The sequence below is a fragment of the Cyrtonyx montezumae genome, unplaced genomic scaffold (genome assembly GCF_038088225.1).
Source record: "Cyrtonyx montezumae isolate F1298 unplaced genomic scaffold, pur_monq_1.0 scaffold_8, whole genome shotgun sequence".
NCBI classification, from domain to species: domain Eukaryota; kingdom Metazoa; phylum Chordata; class Aves; order Galliformes; family Odontophoridae; genus Cyrtonyx; species Cyrtonyx montezumae.
Window position 1 is genome coordinate 65,201,993 of NW_027072089.1, and position 18,651 is coordinate 65,220,643.

Here is an 18,651-nt window from a genome sequence, read left to right on the forward strand (position 1 = left end):
AATAAAACTTGCAGAGCTTTCCCTGTCGTTGGCACTGATGTACCCCCTCTGAAACCACGGCAGCACCCAGCAGGCACTGATGGAATTGGCTGCAGCTCCACAAACTGCACAGCTCTGGAGATATAAGGAAAAATAAACAAATAGCTTCATAATCCATTGCAATACTATGTTGCCACACAGCAGCAACAGAATCCATACTTCTACCAAGTGGATGAGGAGAGGAAAAACTCCTTGCAAAAACGAACAAACAAACAAATTTTTAGAAGAAATTTTATTCTTGGGAGAGAGATGGCTCCACAGTGGGATCTGGGCAGGCTGGATAGCTGGGCTGAGTCCAGTGGGATGAGGTTCAACAGGACCAAGTGCTGAGTCCTGCACTTTTGCCACAACAAGCCCCAGGCAATGCTACTGTTTTGGGGCAGAGTGGCTGGAAGACTGTATGGAAGACATAGAGCCGGGGGTGCTGGCTGATGCTCATCTAAACATGTTAATATGTAAGTTATTACTTATAGCAGAGCTTGGCTCTGGTAGTGTGGCTTTTCAGTGGTCTCATATATCCCACATTCTACATCCCACTCTAGCACATTTCTTCACACTATGCACAGCAAAACACATCTTTGTAGATTGGCATGTACTGTATAGAATACAGAAGGGCATTTATGAAACGTGTTTGGTGCCTTCACCCACACCACCCTATCCTCCTCTGTACAAACTCCCAGAAGAGTTTTGCATAAAAAATAATCCCAACAAAAATATCCTCCTCTCAATATGAGGTAACCCATAATGACCGGGTCTTAGAGCACACAACACCCAGTCCATAGTAGAGACTGACACTTTGGAGCTAGAAATGGGAGCTTCAGACCAAACAAGAAGGGAGATTCCTAACTTCTCTATTTGTAAAAGTTCCTAAAATACTTGAGTTACAAGTTTTTCAATTCCTTCAGAAGTCTGCTCAGTCAGACTGAGGAGATTTGTTTCATTGCAGAGGACTGAGTACTCTAAATACCGTTTTGACAGCTCCCCAAAATATCTTGAAACCAGTTTTCACTCCACTCTCAGGGCTGGCAGAACTACATTAGGTGAGGTTTTATCAGCAGTTATTTACAAAGGCTAATCAGCTCCTACACTTTCATACCTTCAAGCAACAAAGATGTACATCTGAAATCTGAGCAAGCAAGGCACATTACACAGCTCTCCAGGTTCTGTTAGTTCTATGAATAATGATGTGCCTGTGCACATACGTGTCACACAGGTGTTTTATTGCTTATGCACAACATACTACCCTCATAGCCAGCGAGCTCCCACAGGAGGGTGCCTAAAGCCTCTTTGCTCTGGCAGTCTTTTCCTCAGACCATTTCCCTACCCTACCAAAGCTTGGGGAGAGCAGCAAGGTGGACCTGTCTCAAACAACGGGACCAGTTTTGCAAGCTGGGATGGGGCACTTCCCCTTTTGGCTTTTCTCCTTTCTCCCCTCAGTCTTCAGCCTTTCCACACTTTTACTCTGCCTCCGCCCAGCTCTGTATAGGTTGCAGTAAACTGATGTAATGGCAAACTGTTGTGGTTGGTCTGGTGGCCCTTTGAAGTGCTCGTGTCCTTGCTCTCAAATGCTGAGCTCCTTTTAAGGAAATAAAGTGGCTCAGAGCAAGGACACTTGCCTGCACCAGTAACTAGCTACTGGTACGGGCTCTCACTTCTAAACACCCATGGCAAGAGGGAAAACCCCAAGATGTAATAGCAGTGCCAGGTTCCCAGTGATGCTAGCTCTAAGGGAGGAAAGTGTCAGAAGGCTCCTCCCTTTTAACGTATCTCCCCATGCTAGTGTTCTGAATTTTAAAGAAATTGTTTCTAATTTCACATTAGTCTGCTCTGTCATGCACTGATGTCCAGGACCAACTTGGCTTGCACCACTGGGTATCTCTGTCAATTGTCCAACAGTTCCAAGAGATGAACCGTCCCCATTACCTCCTCTCAAAAAGAAGAATATCTATACATACTGTGCATTCCAGGTCCATGCTGTAATCTGTGACTAAGATATGACCACTTTTTCTACAAGAAACCCATGAGTTATGCATTGGAATTTCAAATGGTCATCTTCAGCATCAGGCGGTGCAGAAACAGTGTTGCCCTAAGACCACAGCTACTTTCTAAGGCCAGTGAAACTGTGAGATGGCTTTTTTTTTTTTTTAATCCATCAGTGGCTAGATATGGTATGGGCAGTTATGGATAAACAGGTTACCTTCTCAGACAAGCATTACAACTGCAACAAGTGGCTCTTTATGCATTAAATAGGGTCTGACCTACAGCTCACTGAATTATTAGCTTCCCACACATGGCTTGAATTAGGATACAGTCCCCTGCAGAAATAGTCCTAAATTGAAACCGTCTACCACACACAGGATGTTCAGTACTGATTATCCACAAAAGATGCACGCAACATTTAACCTGAAACTTGAACAAAGGCAGTAGAAATCAGCAGAAGATATTTCACATCAGCTTCTGCATTACAGGTTAACATAGGAAAAGCAGCTGCTCACCTTAAATAAGCTACAAATAAATAATTCTTAATGGAATAGAATTTCAATTGGATATGTATTTCTAAATAGCTTAGAAGTTCAGAAGGTATTTAGGAGTGTGATAGACCAACATAGATGGTAAAAGGCAGTCTTTTCTTCGTACCTTAAAAATCTAGCTGTTGTGTTTCTGAAAGCATTACTGCATTTTCTAGAAGAGTTGAATCCTTAAGTGTAGAGCACACGGCCCCATAGTGGCCAGATAATCACAGAATCACAGAATGATAAGTCTGAGAAGGAAATCTAGGGTGGAGAAGGTGGAAAGGAAGAATGAAGATTCTTCATTAATTCATGGACAGAGCGTTAGAAATAAAATTGCCAAGAGGAAGCTGCTCAACACATACCAGCATTCTGGGATTTACAACATCAGAAAGATGGCTCGAAGCATACATTTAATGAACATCTGAACACCCCCCTTTGAAACTGGTGCCCTCTCTGGTCATTTTAATTGAGACTGCCAAAAACTGAAGGCTCCCAATGAAAATTCAGCATGTGAATTTAGTATTTTAATTTACAAAGTGTACTACACCTTCACTCAGGAGGGGAAAGATGCTTCAAATAGTTCTTTTTATCAGGTCTACAGCACCAAGTTCAATTGTTAGTCTAGAGCTGGAAGAAGAAAGAAGTTTTAAAAATGCACTAAGGAGCTAAAGCCTATGTCTTTCTTTTAAAACAAACAAACAAACAAAACAACACTTTATTTCCCCTAATCTTTGACCTTTAAAATGCTAAATTGATGAAAAAAAGATAATAAAGCTTTTGATACTGAGGTTAAAGATTTTATGAAGATTTACTACAAATTTGGGTAAGCAATCAGTCATTTGAATATATCTTATGTTGATTAAAATTAACAACAGATTTATCATCTAATTTTAATAAGATGAGGCAGTTGCTCTTTACATTGAAGAAAACTGCAGTTTCCAGTGTTATGTCTATAACATATGAACTAAAAGTGTTCCAGAGCCTAGTGGCACTCATTGATAAAGGACTGGACTCAAATTAACATTCCTCAGTGCATGTAATTAAGATAGCTTGTCTTTCAGAGTGCTGAAAAAAAAAAAAAAAAAGGAATATATTCAAATTGTATGTTAAAATACAGCAAAATGCACAGGGGACTCTCTTTTCAAGACGGCAGCAAATGGGACATTAGAAAATTCATACAAAGCAAAACTGTTGTCTGGCCATATCTGCTCATGTGCATTGCCTGTCAGTTATCATAGGCCACAGCCTATCTTCCAGATATAAGATGTAAATAGTAGCAGTGTGTGTTCTCTTCCTAGCTACCAGTCTTCAAACTACATATTTGGAACTTTCTTTTCTAGGTTTTGTGATAAACAGAGATGAGAAACAGAACCTAGGACTTAGAGATGACAACAATGGATGGAACACAAAGCCTGCCTGCACTGCTATACCACTGTCAACATAAAAAGATATTCCCCTGATACATGGGATCATACAGGTCAAACACCCCTCTCAAGGCATTGCTTTTTCCTTAATAAACTGATTTGACAATGATCCAGAATGTGACAGAAATCATACAGATCATGATACATTTGTTGTGCATGTTCAGATCTATTTTTTTTTTTCAAGTAAGAGAATATGTCTTTTTCAGTATACTCTTTTCAGAAAGTCAGGTTAGGGCTAGAAAATGGAGCAGAAGAGGTGAAAGTATACATAGCTTTACATAAAAGACAAACATGACAAGTGTTGGAGTTCACACCTACAGTTAAGATTATTCATAAAACAGAATACTATGAATTGTCATTCTGTTGACTATGGTCAATATCTCACTACAAATTGCTAGGGAAAATGTCTGTAGAACAACAGATGGAACTTATTTTAGGACATGGAAGGTAGAATGTTCTCCTTCATTTATAGAATCATAGAATCTTTTATTACAGTAATTTTTAATACGTGTTCATAATTATATACAAGTAAAGTACTAGGAGAAGAAAATGTAAATTTCAGGATTGCTGATTCTCTCTATTTGTGACGTGAGGTATGCTCAATGCAACCAGAATCCTGGGTGTTTATTTAGATGCGGGCAAGGGAGTCTTATAAATACTGCTATTTTTTATTGGGGGGTTAGTTACTTTGTACTAATTGTATTGTGTACTCATCAACTGACTATACTGAGTTGATAAACAAGCAATATAGGAAGGATTTTATCAAAAGAGCTACAGATTGAGAGAAGAAAAGCACTGGATAAGTGATCAGATTGTTAAAAAGAATGTTTTAAAATAGTTTGTTCATTGGTATTTCCCGACTGTTGAAGAGTATAAATTCTACACTCACATTTCTAGTAAAAGAGGATCAAGAGATAAAGGGAAGTTACACAAACTGCTGTATTATTTACCAGTTAGTGCTGAAGTTTGGAAGTAGCCTCTGTTCTAACATGCTGAAACCATCCTGCTGTACTACCTTGACTTGGTTATTTTGCCTTTACAGCCTCCCTTTCCACCTACCATCCTTTATTGTATTTCCTTAAACTATAAACATTTAAAGGCATTTGCAGTCTTTCTGTAATCAGTCTTCCACCCTGAACTTCATTCTTACAATGGAAATATAAAAATGACGAGCAACACTTTTATTCACAGATAAACAAAGACATTTTAATAGACACCCCTGTCTTGGAATACTTTTTATCACATAAGGCATTAATCAAAGCATTCCATATTTCTGGGAGTCACTGCATTTTTATTATTATTGTTTTCTTTACTACTGCTAAATAAGCATCACGCTCAAGTAATATTGTCTATTTTTGTAGTGGACTAAATGTGAGCTGATGCATGCAGCAGAGTCAGCAGCATCGCTAGTCCATCAGGTGGAGCCTGAGATTCCTAAAAAGAATCAGGATTTTGCTAAGTCACTTCTGGAAAATAATTTTGATTCAACAGACCTCAGTGACTGTGGACTTTTACCTAGAAGAACAAAATTCAATTTTTTTTCTAAAATCCTTGCAGTTAAAAAAAAGCAAGGGAAAATTAAGACCAGATATTAGATTTTGAAATATGAACATTATATGTTTTCTGCTATGAAATTCCTGGAATAATCTTAATAGTTAACTTTCAAGACTACATTTAAAAATTCTAACAAACGTACCTGACAATTTCCTGAATTTTTATCAAATCTGAATTCATGTGCTTTTCACCTGGAATCACATATTTCATTCAATTCCTTCCCTTCACAGAATGAAAACAATCTTTCCTAGGGGAACATGGTGAAGTCAGTTATGCTTTAGAAAAATGATAAATAGGAGATTTCTTTAACTTCTCTGCAGATGAAAAGGCTTGCGATCCTTCACAATGCCCTTCCCAAGGAGAAGGTTGCATGCAAAAACCACTAAACACCTAAGTAACTCTTTGCTAGATGAGGTGAAAAGGACCTGCTTGTATACCCACGTGCTTTATAGTTGTTTAACATTATATTTGAGTAATACTTTTCATCTTACCCAAGACTCTCTCATTCTTAACACCCTGCTGTCCTCCAGCAGTAGTAGAAAGGTCTTCTGGTACAGGCATAGGTTCATCTGCATCATCTGGGACATCACTAATCGGAGGACTTTCCTTTCCTAGTAGTGAAGAAAATAGCACTGGTGAATCATCAAGTAGCCTCATTCTCAAATATGACTGTTAAGAGGAACCACAAACCAAATAAAACTGAACAACAAAAAAGTTGCCAATTAGTAACACTACTAAATGTGTGACATCCTCACTGCAAGGACTGCTTCTTCAGAATATGGGAGAATTGCAGCTGTGACCTTATTTATTTATTTATTTATTTAGCTTTTCAGCTGCTCTGATCATCAGGTTCAGTTAAGCCAACTCAGGCTGACAGAGTATAAAGGGTATCAGAGTATAAAGTGTATCAAATTGTCCTTGTTTCTGCAAAAGCTTCCAGAGTGTGCATCTATTTTTGCACGAACAACATGGTCTAACAAGTCTAACCCACCACAGTACTCTTGGACACTAGCATAACTACCCAGAGAATGAAATTTTATCTTCAGCTAAAAATGCAACAAAATCTTCATCAAGCTTCACTAATACCCACAGATCAGGCTTTGGCTGTCCTGCCTACAAATAATTAAGTGCCTGCAGCTCCTGGGACCTCCCCAGACACATACAGTTAGCAGAGGTCAGCCAAAGCATAACTTGAAGGGTTTTATGATCTTGTATTTGCAAAGAGGAAACAAACCTCTATGCCTTTCACACATGAGGTATTGCAGAAGAAATCAGTCTGAGGCTTTAGATTATTTTAAGTATAATGGAACTGCGTTCATGCTGAATACAATACGATAAGGAAAATAACTCTCCTGTTAAGTAATGCACTTCCAGAAACTGAGGGGCACAGCGTATGTGTACTGCTCACAAGACTATCTCTGTCTTGAAGAGCTTCTTTTACAGTGATTTTATATATATGCTTGCAAAACATGCCTTGGAAACAACTACCAAAAGAATTATTAAATGATTAGTTTTCTTGACTATTCCTGAAAGACCAATCTTTGAATTAACAGCAAAGAAGGAAAAAGGCCCACATCAGTATTTGAACTCAATAATATTAACATAAGACCTTTGTCTCCAAAATGGAGATGTTACCAATTTACAGTGATGCAATCTATTAGACATCCTATGGCAATCAGCACAGCATCAGGAGCAGTAATTTCATGGCACAAAGGCCTAGAAAATAAGTATTTATTCTAATGAGCATTCCCACATTAACACATGAACGTTAATTATTTCTGAAATCAGTTCTCAGAAAAATTTAAACAAACATTACTTGTATAATTGCTAACAATCAGTTGATACAGATTTGTTGTACAGCGTACTTGGAAAAAGAAAATGGCTTTCAGCCTCTTGAATAGAGCACATTGATCATGGCAGAAAATAATAGGTAAGTTTAAGTATCTTCCATGTCATTTTTCCCTCTTCTAGGAGCCTGGAAAACTCAGGACTGTCTATAACAGTCCCGGTCACAGTTTTCTACTCAGTCTGAAGGGAACACTACCCTGCTGTGCAATATGCTATATCCTCCCTATGCCCCAAGGGGCACGCAACTAAAACCCCCTCATACTGGGATAATCTGTGCTCTACCCTTTGCAGGAGAAGAGTGTATGACTAAAATTCCCACAAGAAATACTGTTAAAAATATCTATCTGTATGTCCTTGAGAACAAAATAAATCCATCTACTTGATACTCGACTTCCCTTAATGGCTGGCAATCTTTTGTGAAGATCAGCTCAAAGTATATGAAAATAGGGTAAGAGTGGGGGAAATTCACTGCCGTGGTGCACAAATATAGGTTTAAATGAATGTAATAACTGAATGACTGCATTTCTTAACGATGCACCAATCAGATTGTGGAACAATCCCTGAAAGGAGGTGGTGAGAGACAGATGAACCAATTAAAACTGTCCACAGATCAGTCATGTATAGGCAGAGGGATGGGCTAGAAGACTTAGTAAGTCACCCTCCATCTCCAGCTTCTGTGTTGTATTCTTCAGTGGACAAAATTATGCCCATTGAACATGAGTGCAACAGTGATCATGGATTGCATAAATGAAAAAGAAGGACTATGAATTTCACAGCAGAGGAAAATAAAAAGGCATCTTTATGAGATTAAGGAATTGTAAGGATCTTCAGCAGCTTTACTGATGCAAGTCCCATGCCTGTCAAACCGAGGTATATCTTAAAGATAGGCTCAGGTGAGGAGGGACAGAAGAAATATTCCAGGCTTTTCAACCCTCTCCCTGGTAAAAAACAAAACAAAACCCAACAAATGAACAAACAAACAAAAATCCAGAATATTGATCTGAAAGTAAGAGGCAGTCTGTTACAAATCAACTCTCTTGGCACTAGATCTAGTTTAAGAGATATGGTCAAAAAATAATATTCAAAAGCCACCTGTAACTTCCAAGGTTTGAAGTGTGCTCCCAGTTACAGAAATGGACACCGATACTTTGACTTAATCTAGATTCAGAAAAACATATTACCTAAAAAGCTGAAGATTCCAATGGCTACAAACCCATATAAACAGTATCAGAGCTATGAGATTATGAACAGAAAACAAAACCAAAATGTTATTAATATGTAGTTGAGCATCCTACAAAAAGAAAGCAAAGGAGGATGTTTTTAAGATAAGTCAATGCAGTCTCTTGGAAAATGAATATTTTAATAAATTGGTACTTTTATAGTTTATGGTGACAATTTGTATTAACTAAATAAATATGGACCTCCTGTTTATTAACTGAATAGCAATTTGCCCAGATGCCATGAATCAGACCAGCCTTGCAGACCTGGTAGGACAGAAGGAGGATATCTGATATGATTCCTTCTTCACAGGAAACTGCAGCTAAGAAAACTTAGAAAACTTGGCTTTAGTAACTCATCTACCATCATTTGACTTCTTCACGCTACACATGATAAAGAAATCCCTGAATGCAAAAAGGCAGGGTAAGAGTAGCTGATTTAAAATACTTCTTTTGAATTCTGCATTTTAGATTCCAGAGCATGATATTCATATTTCATGCCCTAACTACATCTAAATTGTTACACCATGATAGGTTCACTACTGCATGGTAATCTGACAGATATGCAATCTCACTAACATCCTTTTGCCAATGAATTTAGAAATGGAAAGGGGGTGAGGGAAAAGAGGAACAGTTTCCCCTTTACTTTCTAACAACCGTGTCCAGAATAATGACTGGTCAAAGGGACAGAGATAAAAATAAAAATAAAATAATAATGAAAATAAAAATAAAATAGCAGAAAATACTGGGGTAAATTGTTAAAATGTCACATAATAGATAAAAAAATTATTCCAGAGATAGATTTTTGCTCAAAGGCAATAAGTGAATTGTAAAGTAATCTCTGGTCTTTTGTTTTTGTTTGTCTATTATTATTAGGTTTTTTCAAGAGCCATATGAGGAAAATATAAAAGACTTCAGCCATTAATCTTGAAGTTCTGTTTCTGGCTCTGCAACTGATTGACAGTGCCCTTAGCCAAGCCATAAATGCAAGTAAGTTCAAATGCAGGCTGCCTGATGTAATCCCAGTTCATACTGAAGCTCTGAAAGACAGTCTCAGGTTTCCAAACATTGCCATCCATTGCCATGAAAATTTTCACAGCATGGCCTAACTTATCAGTGGTGCCAGGTAAGATATCTACTCAGCTTCTCCATACTTCAGTTCCTCATCTGTCTCCTCATCTGTTCCCCACACATTTTGTAGAGACACGACAAAAGGGAACGAAGTGTCCAATCCAGTAAGGCTTTATGCTTCCCTTATTCCTATGAAAGTTTGCATGCCTCATGGTGATTTAACAGCTTTACTCCATTGTGGAAGCTCTTCACGCAGTACAACAGTGTTGCTAAAACTACAGCTGTTGAAAGGAAAGTCTGGGACAGGTTTTCTTACTGAAATTTAGTTCACTACTCTTTCACAAAGGAATGCTGGACTTAACACCTGCGAGTTAGTTCTTTTGTATGGCAGTGCTGGAACCACTTATGAAGCAGTGAAGCAAGAACAGCAATATATAGATTTTCTAGATGAGAGTCAGAACCCAGTTCATGTCCCATTTTCTCTAATGGAATCTCCAACCTGAGGCTAATGAGGAAACAGTCACCCTGGAACAGGAGCCAACGCTCAGGTGGTAGAAATCAGCCCAGGATATACTCATTTATACCTTCCCAGAATCTAGAGAGAATTTCAAATGCAAAACTCTTCTTCCTGCTTTTGCAACACGTGGCACAGCCTGGCAGGTGCTGGGGGGATTTTTTTAATGTTAAACATGGAAACATTTGTACTAGTTTTTCATCTTCCTTGACTGTTATGCCCTAGAACAGAGAAAAAAAGAAAAAAGAAAAAAAAAGCAGGAAAAATACTGCTTGTTAAGTGAGATATTATCTGTGTTTTCTGACTCTCTTCTATGAGTGCCGGATACTGCTTGGTTAAATGTATGTCAGCTCTCTCCTCATTTCAGAACTGCAACTGCTTGTCTCATGAAATACCGCTTTCAGGAGAAGAGTAAAAACTGTGAACTCTGAGGTGGTCATGCAGTATTTTGGTTCCTCTAGGAGCACATGGTGCCTGGATTCCAAGAAGTGGGAACTGCCTGTGCATATGTGGGATTTGGCTCACTCGTGTGAGCTTTGTATTCTGTTGGCCTGGCTCAGCGCTGCCACACCTGAGTCAGTCGCAGCTGCACAAAGCAAACAGAGGCAAATCACTGCTCTTCAGCTGAGAAGACTGTTTCTAGAGACCTATTTTATTTCAGATTAAAAAAAAAAAGAAAGAAAGAAAGAAAAAAAAACTCCTCAAACCTTTATTAAAAAAAAAAAGCATAACCAAGTGTGCTGGTGAACCAAGCCACCTAATTCCACAGACTCAGAGACTATTCTACATCTGATGAGCGTTACTCACAGAGCAAAAGAAACAGCTAGGTGTATTTTTCATCTGGCATGACAATCCCACACTCCTGAAACTGTGGAATTGTCTAACTGGCTCCCAATACAGAGTAGAGCTCCACTGTTATGCAAGGAAGCATCCCAGGAACATGTAGAATCCCATGAAGAGGACAAGACAGGGAAAAACTCCTTTCTCGACCTGACAGCCTATGAAAAAGAAGCAACAACCCTGTATCTTCACAGCCTCTACTTTTAAGGTCTAGTAAGAGCAGATAAAAAATATCCATGGAACTTAATCTGACAAACTCATACTTGTAGAAGGCTGAGTTCATAACATGGAAGTGTATTTGCAAGTTCTTTATTTGTCCACTTGTTTACAAATCCAGCTAAGAGTCCAATACAGCCTCTGCTCACCAAATGTACCAGATGAAGTTATCAGCAACTCAGTGACGGGAAGGGCAGGGAGGGTTCATACAGATTTATGTCTTTTGTCAGTTATAAAATTCCTCCTACACTGACACATTTATTTTTTAAAAGGAGAACTACCCCTAATCACAGAAGAGTACTCATCAGCATCATTTGATAGAAAAATGCTAAAGGGTACAGACAAGTATGGCAGTGGTTCAAACTCTGGAAAACTTTGAAAGCTACAAATTATGTACATGTATACATTTTTAAACATATACAAACATTCACACTGCAAAGTCTCCTGCATATCTTTCCTCTCAAGGAGAGAGGCAGACAGCAAAGAAGGCCAAATGATCTTCTCATCCACTAGACTCTAATTAACATCTTCCACATATCTTTTCCTCACATGCAATGAAAATGTACTGTGCTTGTAAGAGACAAGTCTGGAACTCACATTATTGCCATTGTGATAATGCCACCTAGGTAACTGTGAGCATCCGAGGCAGTATGCACTGCCACACAGGAAGAGGAGATGAGAGCTCCTGGCCCCAGGTGCTCACATGAGCAGGAAAGGGCTTCTGTACATCCAGAATAGCTGGGCCCACATGCCTTAATGCTCTGAGCAGATCCAGTGCTTTCTCCACACAAGAGGGCTGTGGCATTAAAATCTCACTGCCTTTTCAGCTAGAGTCACTCATGCTCCAAAGACAGCAGGCATGGGACATGCTTTATTTCATTTACAAATTGTTCCAGCTTGCAACAAAATGTTGACGTTAAGTATGCCCAGCTGTAATGTTAAAACTGTTAACCGAGGAAGGGAGTGTAGCACGTTTCCACAGGGCTTACTAGGAATAACTTTCCTATACCAAATCTAGCTGAAAATCATCTGTTAGCATGAAGGATTACTATATTGCTGTTCTTTCACTTGGAAAATGTATCTGATTTTCAATTTCCAGGTGAATCTAAAAGTTCTGTGTTCCAATTTTCGTGGAAACTCCTCAACGTTTTATGAAGAAGGGGAAAAAGACAGAAAATAGTGTTCATATATTCTAGGAAAAAATATTCACAATACGGCCACCCACACTGGATCAGGAGCTTCACAGTCTCTTACTGTTGGTCTCTAGGTCTTGAAACTGAGAGTCCAAGAGCTCTCCCTTAAAAAGTAGCCATGTGCCCAGTGAGACTGCCGGAAAGAGGCCACAGTGAACAGGGCTCCAGATCAAACACTGAAAGTACAAACTGAAAGCCATTAACTGTTGCAGCTGCTAACACATTAAGGAAACCAGGAAAGAGACTAACTTATCCCTTTTCAGCTGCTGAAGGGTGCTGCTTTGCTAAGTTCTTCCACATCAGTTTCCAAGTAAATTAAGAATAAAGCTCCCCATAGGAATATCAGTATGGGACTGCAGAACCCAGACCACCACAGGTCAAATTTTATAAACCTAACTTCTCTATTTTTCATACATTTCTCAAAATCACAGAATCATGGGGGCTAGAAGTGGGCTGTGGAATGACCTGCTCCAACCCCCTCCTAAAGCAGCTTCAAAAATATTATCATTCTGGACAAAAGTAGTTACAAGCTTAAAGTCTCACATCAATCAGTCTTTTATTTAGTTTCAGAATCTTTGGAAAAAGTCAAATAACCTTATGTAGTAAATAAAGTTTGTTTGCTTTTAATTAGTATTTGCCCTCCCCCTCATCTGGTGAACTTTGTTTGTTCTGTGTTTATTTTGTAACAATCAGAATTTTACTCCCCAAAGAAAGAGTGTAAATGTGCACCTGACCACACTTCAGGGATATACTACCAGAGGTTTGACGCAAAATTACTTATATGCTGCTATATTCCCTTGACTTCTTTATTTACCCAGTTCCTTTTAGAAAATCCATGCACTGTTGAGCTTGATATTAAGTGATATCATTAATTATATCTCAATTCCCACTCTGGTTTTTAAAAAAGACCCAAAGCAATTTTTATTGACAAGAAGAAAAACATTGTACTGTGCTAGAAAGATGAGCAGGAGTTTAGGATTTTCTTTATAATGTATTCATTAAGGACCTCACCTGAAACCTGGGACATATCTTGAACCTCATCTGTTTCCATTTTCCTTAGGTTATCTGAGAAGAGAGGAAAAGCCTAAAGTTAATGCAAAATAAGACACACACACACACACAGAAGAAGAATCTCCCTCCCCCCCCCCCCCAAAACACACACAGAAGAAGAAAGAAGGGGAAAGAAAGAAAAAAAAAGCCTTTGCTATTTAACTATAAGATTATCTGGGAAGAATAATGTATTTTTCTCTTTATTTCCTCCCTGCATACTTGCTGGAGTATCAGGCTGGCACAGACCTTGATCCTTTTAAAAACAGCATTACAAAGATTTATAAAAATATCATTACAAGCACAGGAGGACCAAATTTGTTATTTATTGTTAATTTCCCACTGCATAATAACCCAAAATGCAAACTGACTGCAACAAAATTAAGCAGAAAATTAAATGGCCCTGGGTCATTGTAGGCACAGAATTCATTCTCTTGGTTGATCCATAGTTATGTTCTTTCTAATTTACTGAGCATGCATCGATGAACCTTGAGTCAGCTTGGTGACACGCGTACAATCAGCAATCAAAAAACGAAGCAATTTGCTGAAGAATGTCTCATTTACCCAGGCAGGGCTGCATATCTGAGCAGCAACCGCCACTACCTCCATTAATAATGAATACACCTCAGGCAGCAGCAGATGGGCAGAACAGCAGCCTCAGGCATGGGCCCCTCGCTCGTCCAGGAGCCCTTCCTACAGACCACACCGGCCTGGCACTACGTGGGGAGAAGTACAGCTCCCTAAAATAGCAAAACAGGCCCAGGAGAGAAAAGGAACCCGAGCCTTCCTGTTTTGCTGACAGATGGCTGGCTCCACCGCTTGGTAAGTCATACTGGGAAGCTCCTGCCCTCCTCTTGCAACACACCATCTTCCGAAGAGCGAGAGACCAGTGACCACAAACACCAGGGAGAAGCAGGCGGAGGGTTAGTGGGGTAGAAATAAAACTCAGGTTTGCAGCAGGCCCCGGGCCCCACACACCGGCCACGGACAGCTGGTAGCCCTGCAGATAACGCACGCGTTGCTAGAGCAGGTAGTCCCAGCACGACCCGCTCCTGACCTCAAATTATAGTGTGGGCAGGTGGCCTCAGGTGGGGAGGGGAAGAAGCCTGTAAGCACTTTGTGAGCTAGGTTACAGCTTGAGCCAGACGTGACTGACTTCACATCCCACCAAAGGAGGAGTTGGCTCTGTGATGTTCCTTAAAACCAAGATACGTCCCCCATCAGCATGTGTCCTAAAATTAAATTGCATTTTCTTCACAGTTGGAAGCAGAGGAGGATGTGGCCTGGGCTCCTACAGAAAGGGCACTGAAGATATCCTAATGTTTTTAGCGCAACTTGCATGATTTCTGTATTTTTTTTTCCAGCTCTTCTGCATGCTACCTCACAGACTGCAGTGGAGACATGCAGTAGCAGCAGTCGTACATATTGATCACCTAAGCTTTATGGTCTCCTCATTACTTCTGAATGGCAGAAGGATATCTGAGAACCGGTATGCTGCTGTACCACCTTCCAAAAGCTGGCTTCCCTGATCTGATCCATGATAGATTTTCATAACAAGGGAGTGGGAACTTCAGGACAGAGAGGCGGGGAACAGGTTTTTGCCTATAAAGTTGGCAAAAAAGATCTGAATTCTCACAGAATGCATACTGTGGCACTACTTAATGTTCAATAATGCTCTGTTTGCCTTATTCTGGTCTTAAACTTTTATTCCAGACAAAACGATTTGTTTAATATGCACATGCAATTCTCAGAAATGATTCCAGCCATGCAAAAAGCCACCTACTACTCAACAATTTGCATCATTTCTTATCATACCTTAGAGCTTTCAACTGCTCCATTTTAAAGTAGCTGTCAATAGGAAATGCAGCTTCTCTTGCAAGAGGGAAAACCCAGCACCTTCCTGCAAAGTAGCCTACTCAGTTATTGGAAATAAAGTGCATTATGGCAGGTGTTATAGCACAAGTGCTCAGTATAGACCGTTACTTCTACTGCAAGCATGATTGAACACAATGGAAAGAAAAAAAAAAAAAGCTTATGCATCTATTACTGCTTGTGGGCGTCACCTGGCTGCTATTAATCAATTCATTACTATGTATTTTCCTACAGACTACAGTGAACCTCAGTCAACCAAAGCAAACATCCAAAGAAAATATCTACAAGAAGGAAATGACATCCATGAAGGACACCTCATTCCTAGTGCCCCCATTTTTCTCTCTTGCTAGAACTTTGGCAAAGCTGGGAGTGAACATACGAGGAAGAGGTGGCAAAAGAGAAAGATATCTTTACGTGTTTGCCATTTTTTTGTTTTGTAGACAAGCACTTTTAAAAGTTATTGATCTATTTCAGTATTCCCAGATTTACCTACTCTTGGCATGAGGGACTTTACATTCGGCTTTTCTGCAACTTGGGCAGCACACTTACGTTTTACTCCTTCCTGTCTTTGGCTGCCATCAGACAGAATTCAGTCTGAAAACACTCCCCAGCTCTTAAAAGGTGAGGTAAGATGAGGTAAAATGAAGTATGCATGGATTTTGTTTGATAATGGAATACTCCCTGGCTTGCTTTCTGTGATAGTGGATAAATGCCCACCCAAAAACTGATGCCCTTAGTTATCTAAGAGATGACTTCAAAGCTGATACAGATGATTTCAGGACATTCAACAAAACTGTTCTTTTTGCTGGGAGGATAAGACACTGTGAGAAAAATAGAGATGGTGGAAAACTGAGTAGGAAAAGATTTTTTTCTCTAAAGGTTGCTTATAATAATTAAGTATGGTTCCTACATATAGATGAAAATCCACAAATGCTAAGCAAAGTGATTAAACAAACAAACAAGCTTAAAAATTCGTAATGGTTGCTGAATCTTTCACAGGGGAAAGTCACACTCTTACATCACAGCATTTTATGGCATCCGGTAAATACCAATGAAATCCCAGCTAACTTCAGTGCAGACTCTGTATCAGCAAAGAAAACATCGCAGGACATTCCCCCATCTCTGATTCTACAATGACAACAGTGTGTTCAGTTGTGGCTCTGTGACTATTAAAAGGTTTTTCAAATTGAACTTGGACATAACATGACCTGGGATAATTTTGAGAGCAGAATTTACTTCTTTGAATGTGGCATGGTAAATCTATTAATGGGAAACTACAGCAGCAACCCTGTACATGGTGGGGGGGGTGAGGAGGGGATGGGGGTGGGGAGGTTGGAAGAAGATGATCATTAAGGTCCCTTCCAGTCTAAGGCATTCTGTGATTCTATGATAAGATTCTGTGACTTCACTTTTCTCCTCTGTACTAGAATCAGTCAAAACATTGTCACCTGAAATATTTATGACATGGGTACCCTAACTGTTTTGGCAAGAAAAAGAACAAATTGTTTTGTATTTTTTCATTTTAACTTGTATCCACAGAATCAAATTTCCTACTAACAAAAGAAGTGTTTATGACCTCACTGTCTTCAATGCAGTCACATCCGTTTACATCAGTAGGTAATTTAGGAGCCAAAGTTAGAAATTGAAAAACAGGTGGACAGCTGACCAAAGCAATCTTACTCTCAAATGCTGAATGTGTGCAGCTCTCATTTATGGTAGGAAAAGGATCAGCACCTAGGTGATCATATATCTATTTTTCTCTTTAGGAATCCAAAAAATTTCAAAGCTAGCTCCCTTATTTGAAGAGCTTTAAAGTTCCCTCTAAAATGTATAAAACTTCTTCTTTAAGTCTTTTCAGATACAGAACTCAAACCTATGTGTTTTCTTCTTCACAATTCAAATAGCATATCACAGATGAAGCTAATGAAGAAAAAGAATCAAATGTTGAGCTCTTGAGCTAATTAGTAATAAACACACTAAAACTGGGAAGAGATACTGATTTTGTTTTAAAGAAGGAAACACCTAATTGACCACCATCACACAAAAATTTTGGATTTAAATCAGCTGGCATTTGTCCAGGTCTGACACAACTCTGAGCCCCCCAAAAAACATACAGGACTGATCCATCTCCTTGCAGCTCTGCAATGCAACTTGTGCTGCTTCTTAAGAACATGAGAGTATGCCCCATGAATCACTGAGGCACTACTCTGTACCAGTTGTAAACTGCAACTACAAGTGAATTTGGGAACTTACAGGATCCTGACTGCACCTAGGATGAAGTCATTGCAAGGTCAAAATGTTTCAATCTCAGAATACACCAAATCAATTATTTGCAAGCCTTAATTTAATATTTCATCTTCTGTTCTAAAACACAAATTCAAAATGAACTTCCTCTTCAGGAAAATAAATGCTTAGCACTCATACAGTTTTTTTTCAATTTAAAGAAATGTATGAGCATGCTATCCTTCTGCAAATCCTACTCTCTTAAGAACAGTGATATACTCCAATGAGATGACTTAACTCAGTATCAAAAAGTAACTCTTTTGTTTTTTCCTTTGTTCACCATCTATGTAGTTATTAACTTCCCCATGACAAGATGGGCTTCACGCTCAAGACAGTGGCATCTATGGTCTTGAAATCACAAATTTTGACATTTGTGGAGTTACTTTGGACTGGTGTGCAGCACAGCTTAACTTAGAGCAGGCCTTCCATCAATATATACCTGTAATTCTGGTACTGCAAGGAAGACATATATGCACACCATGTCCTGCTGCATGTTTCCTATTTGTAGGTGTAGCCTTTCTGGGTAATCGGAAAGGTCCTCAAAGAAACTCTTTGGTCCGGAATACAGCCCTCAGGGGCACGTACACCTTAACGTGAAGGCTTGGAGCAGAAAACTCAAGTTTGCTGGGAAGCAAGAGCTTTTTACAGAAGACTTGTGTCTTGCAGGTGCTTCTGAAAGCATAGAAAGAGTGGGTCACACATTCTTCAGCAGCGGTCGATCTGGGTTAACAGCGACAAAACGAAGAAGCAAGCTGGCAAACCTCGCTTCCACAGCCAGTGTGGGGAAGGAGCTGATTTCACAACTCTAGCTTGTGCAAGCTGCCTGGCAGGAGGAAAAGGGACCACTCACACAGGTCACTGGAGCAGCTGGCTCTACGCAAGTGCTCGTGCAAGAGCGCAGCTCCTCTTTGTGGTCTTTGACATATCTCATTGGCTCTGAATCATACAGGCTACAGCTTTTAAAAACAAAAATCCAAACCAGTAAGCAAAAGTATAAAACCCCAACCCGCTTTACAACCT

At 39.5% G+C, this 18,651-nt stretch overlaps 2 protein-coding genes across 10 annotated transcripts in view; one reads left to right on the top strand and one right to left on the bottom strand.

The window, feature by feature from the left end:
• Positions 1 to 18,651, top strand: part of DDC (dopa decarboxylase) — a 512,652-nt gene that overhangs the window by 113,172 nt on the left and 380,829 nt on the right. The gene's annotated exons all lie outside the window — the stretch shown is intronic.
• The window catches only part of IKZF1 (IKAROS family zinc finger 1), a 68,713-nt gene that overhangs the window by 42,568 nt on the left and 7,494 nt on the right, over positions 1 to 18,651 (bottom strand). For all 9 annotated transcript variants that reach the window (XM_065751726.1, XM_065751725.1, XM_065751723.1 and 6 more), the window contains exons 2-3: positions 13,441 to 13,494; positions 6,022 to 6,141 (exon numbers count right to left, since the gene is read on the bottom strand). In XM_065751726.1, the coding sequence (XP_065607798.1) occupies positions 6,022 to 6,141; positions 13,441 to 13,480 (160 nt within the window). In that variant the 5' untranslated portion in view covers positions 13,481 to 13,494. The remainder of the gene's footprint in view (positions 1 to 6,021; positions 6,142 to 13,440; positions 13,495 to 18,651) is intronic.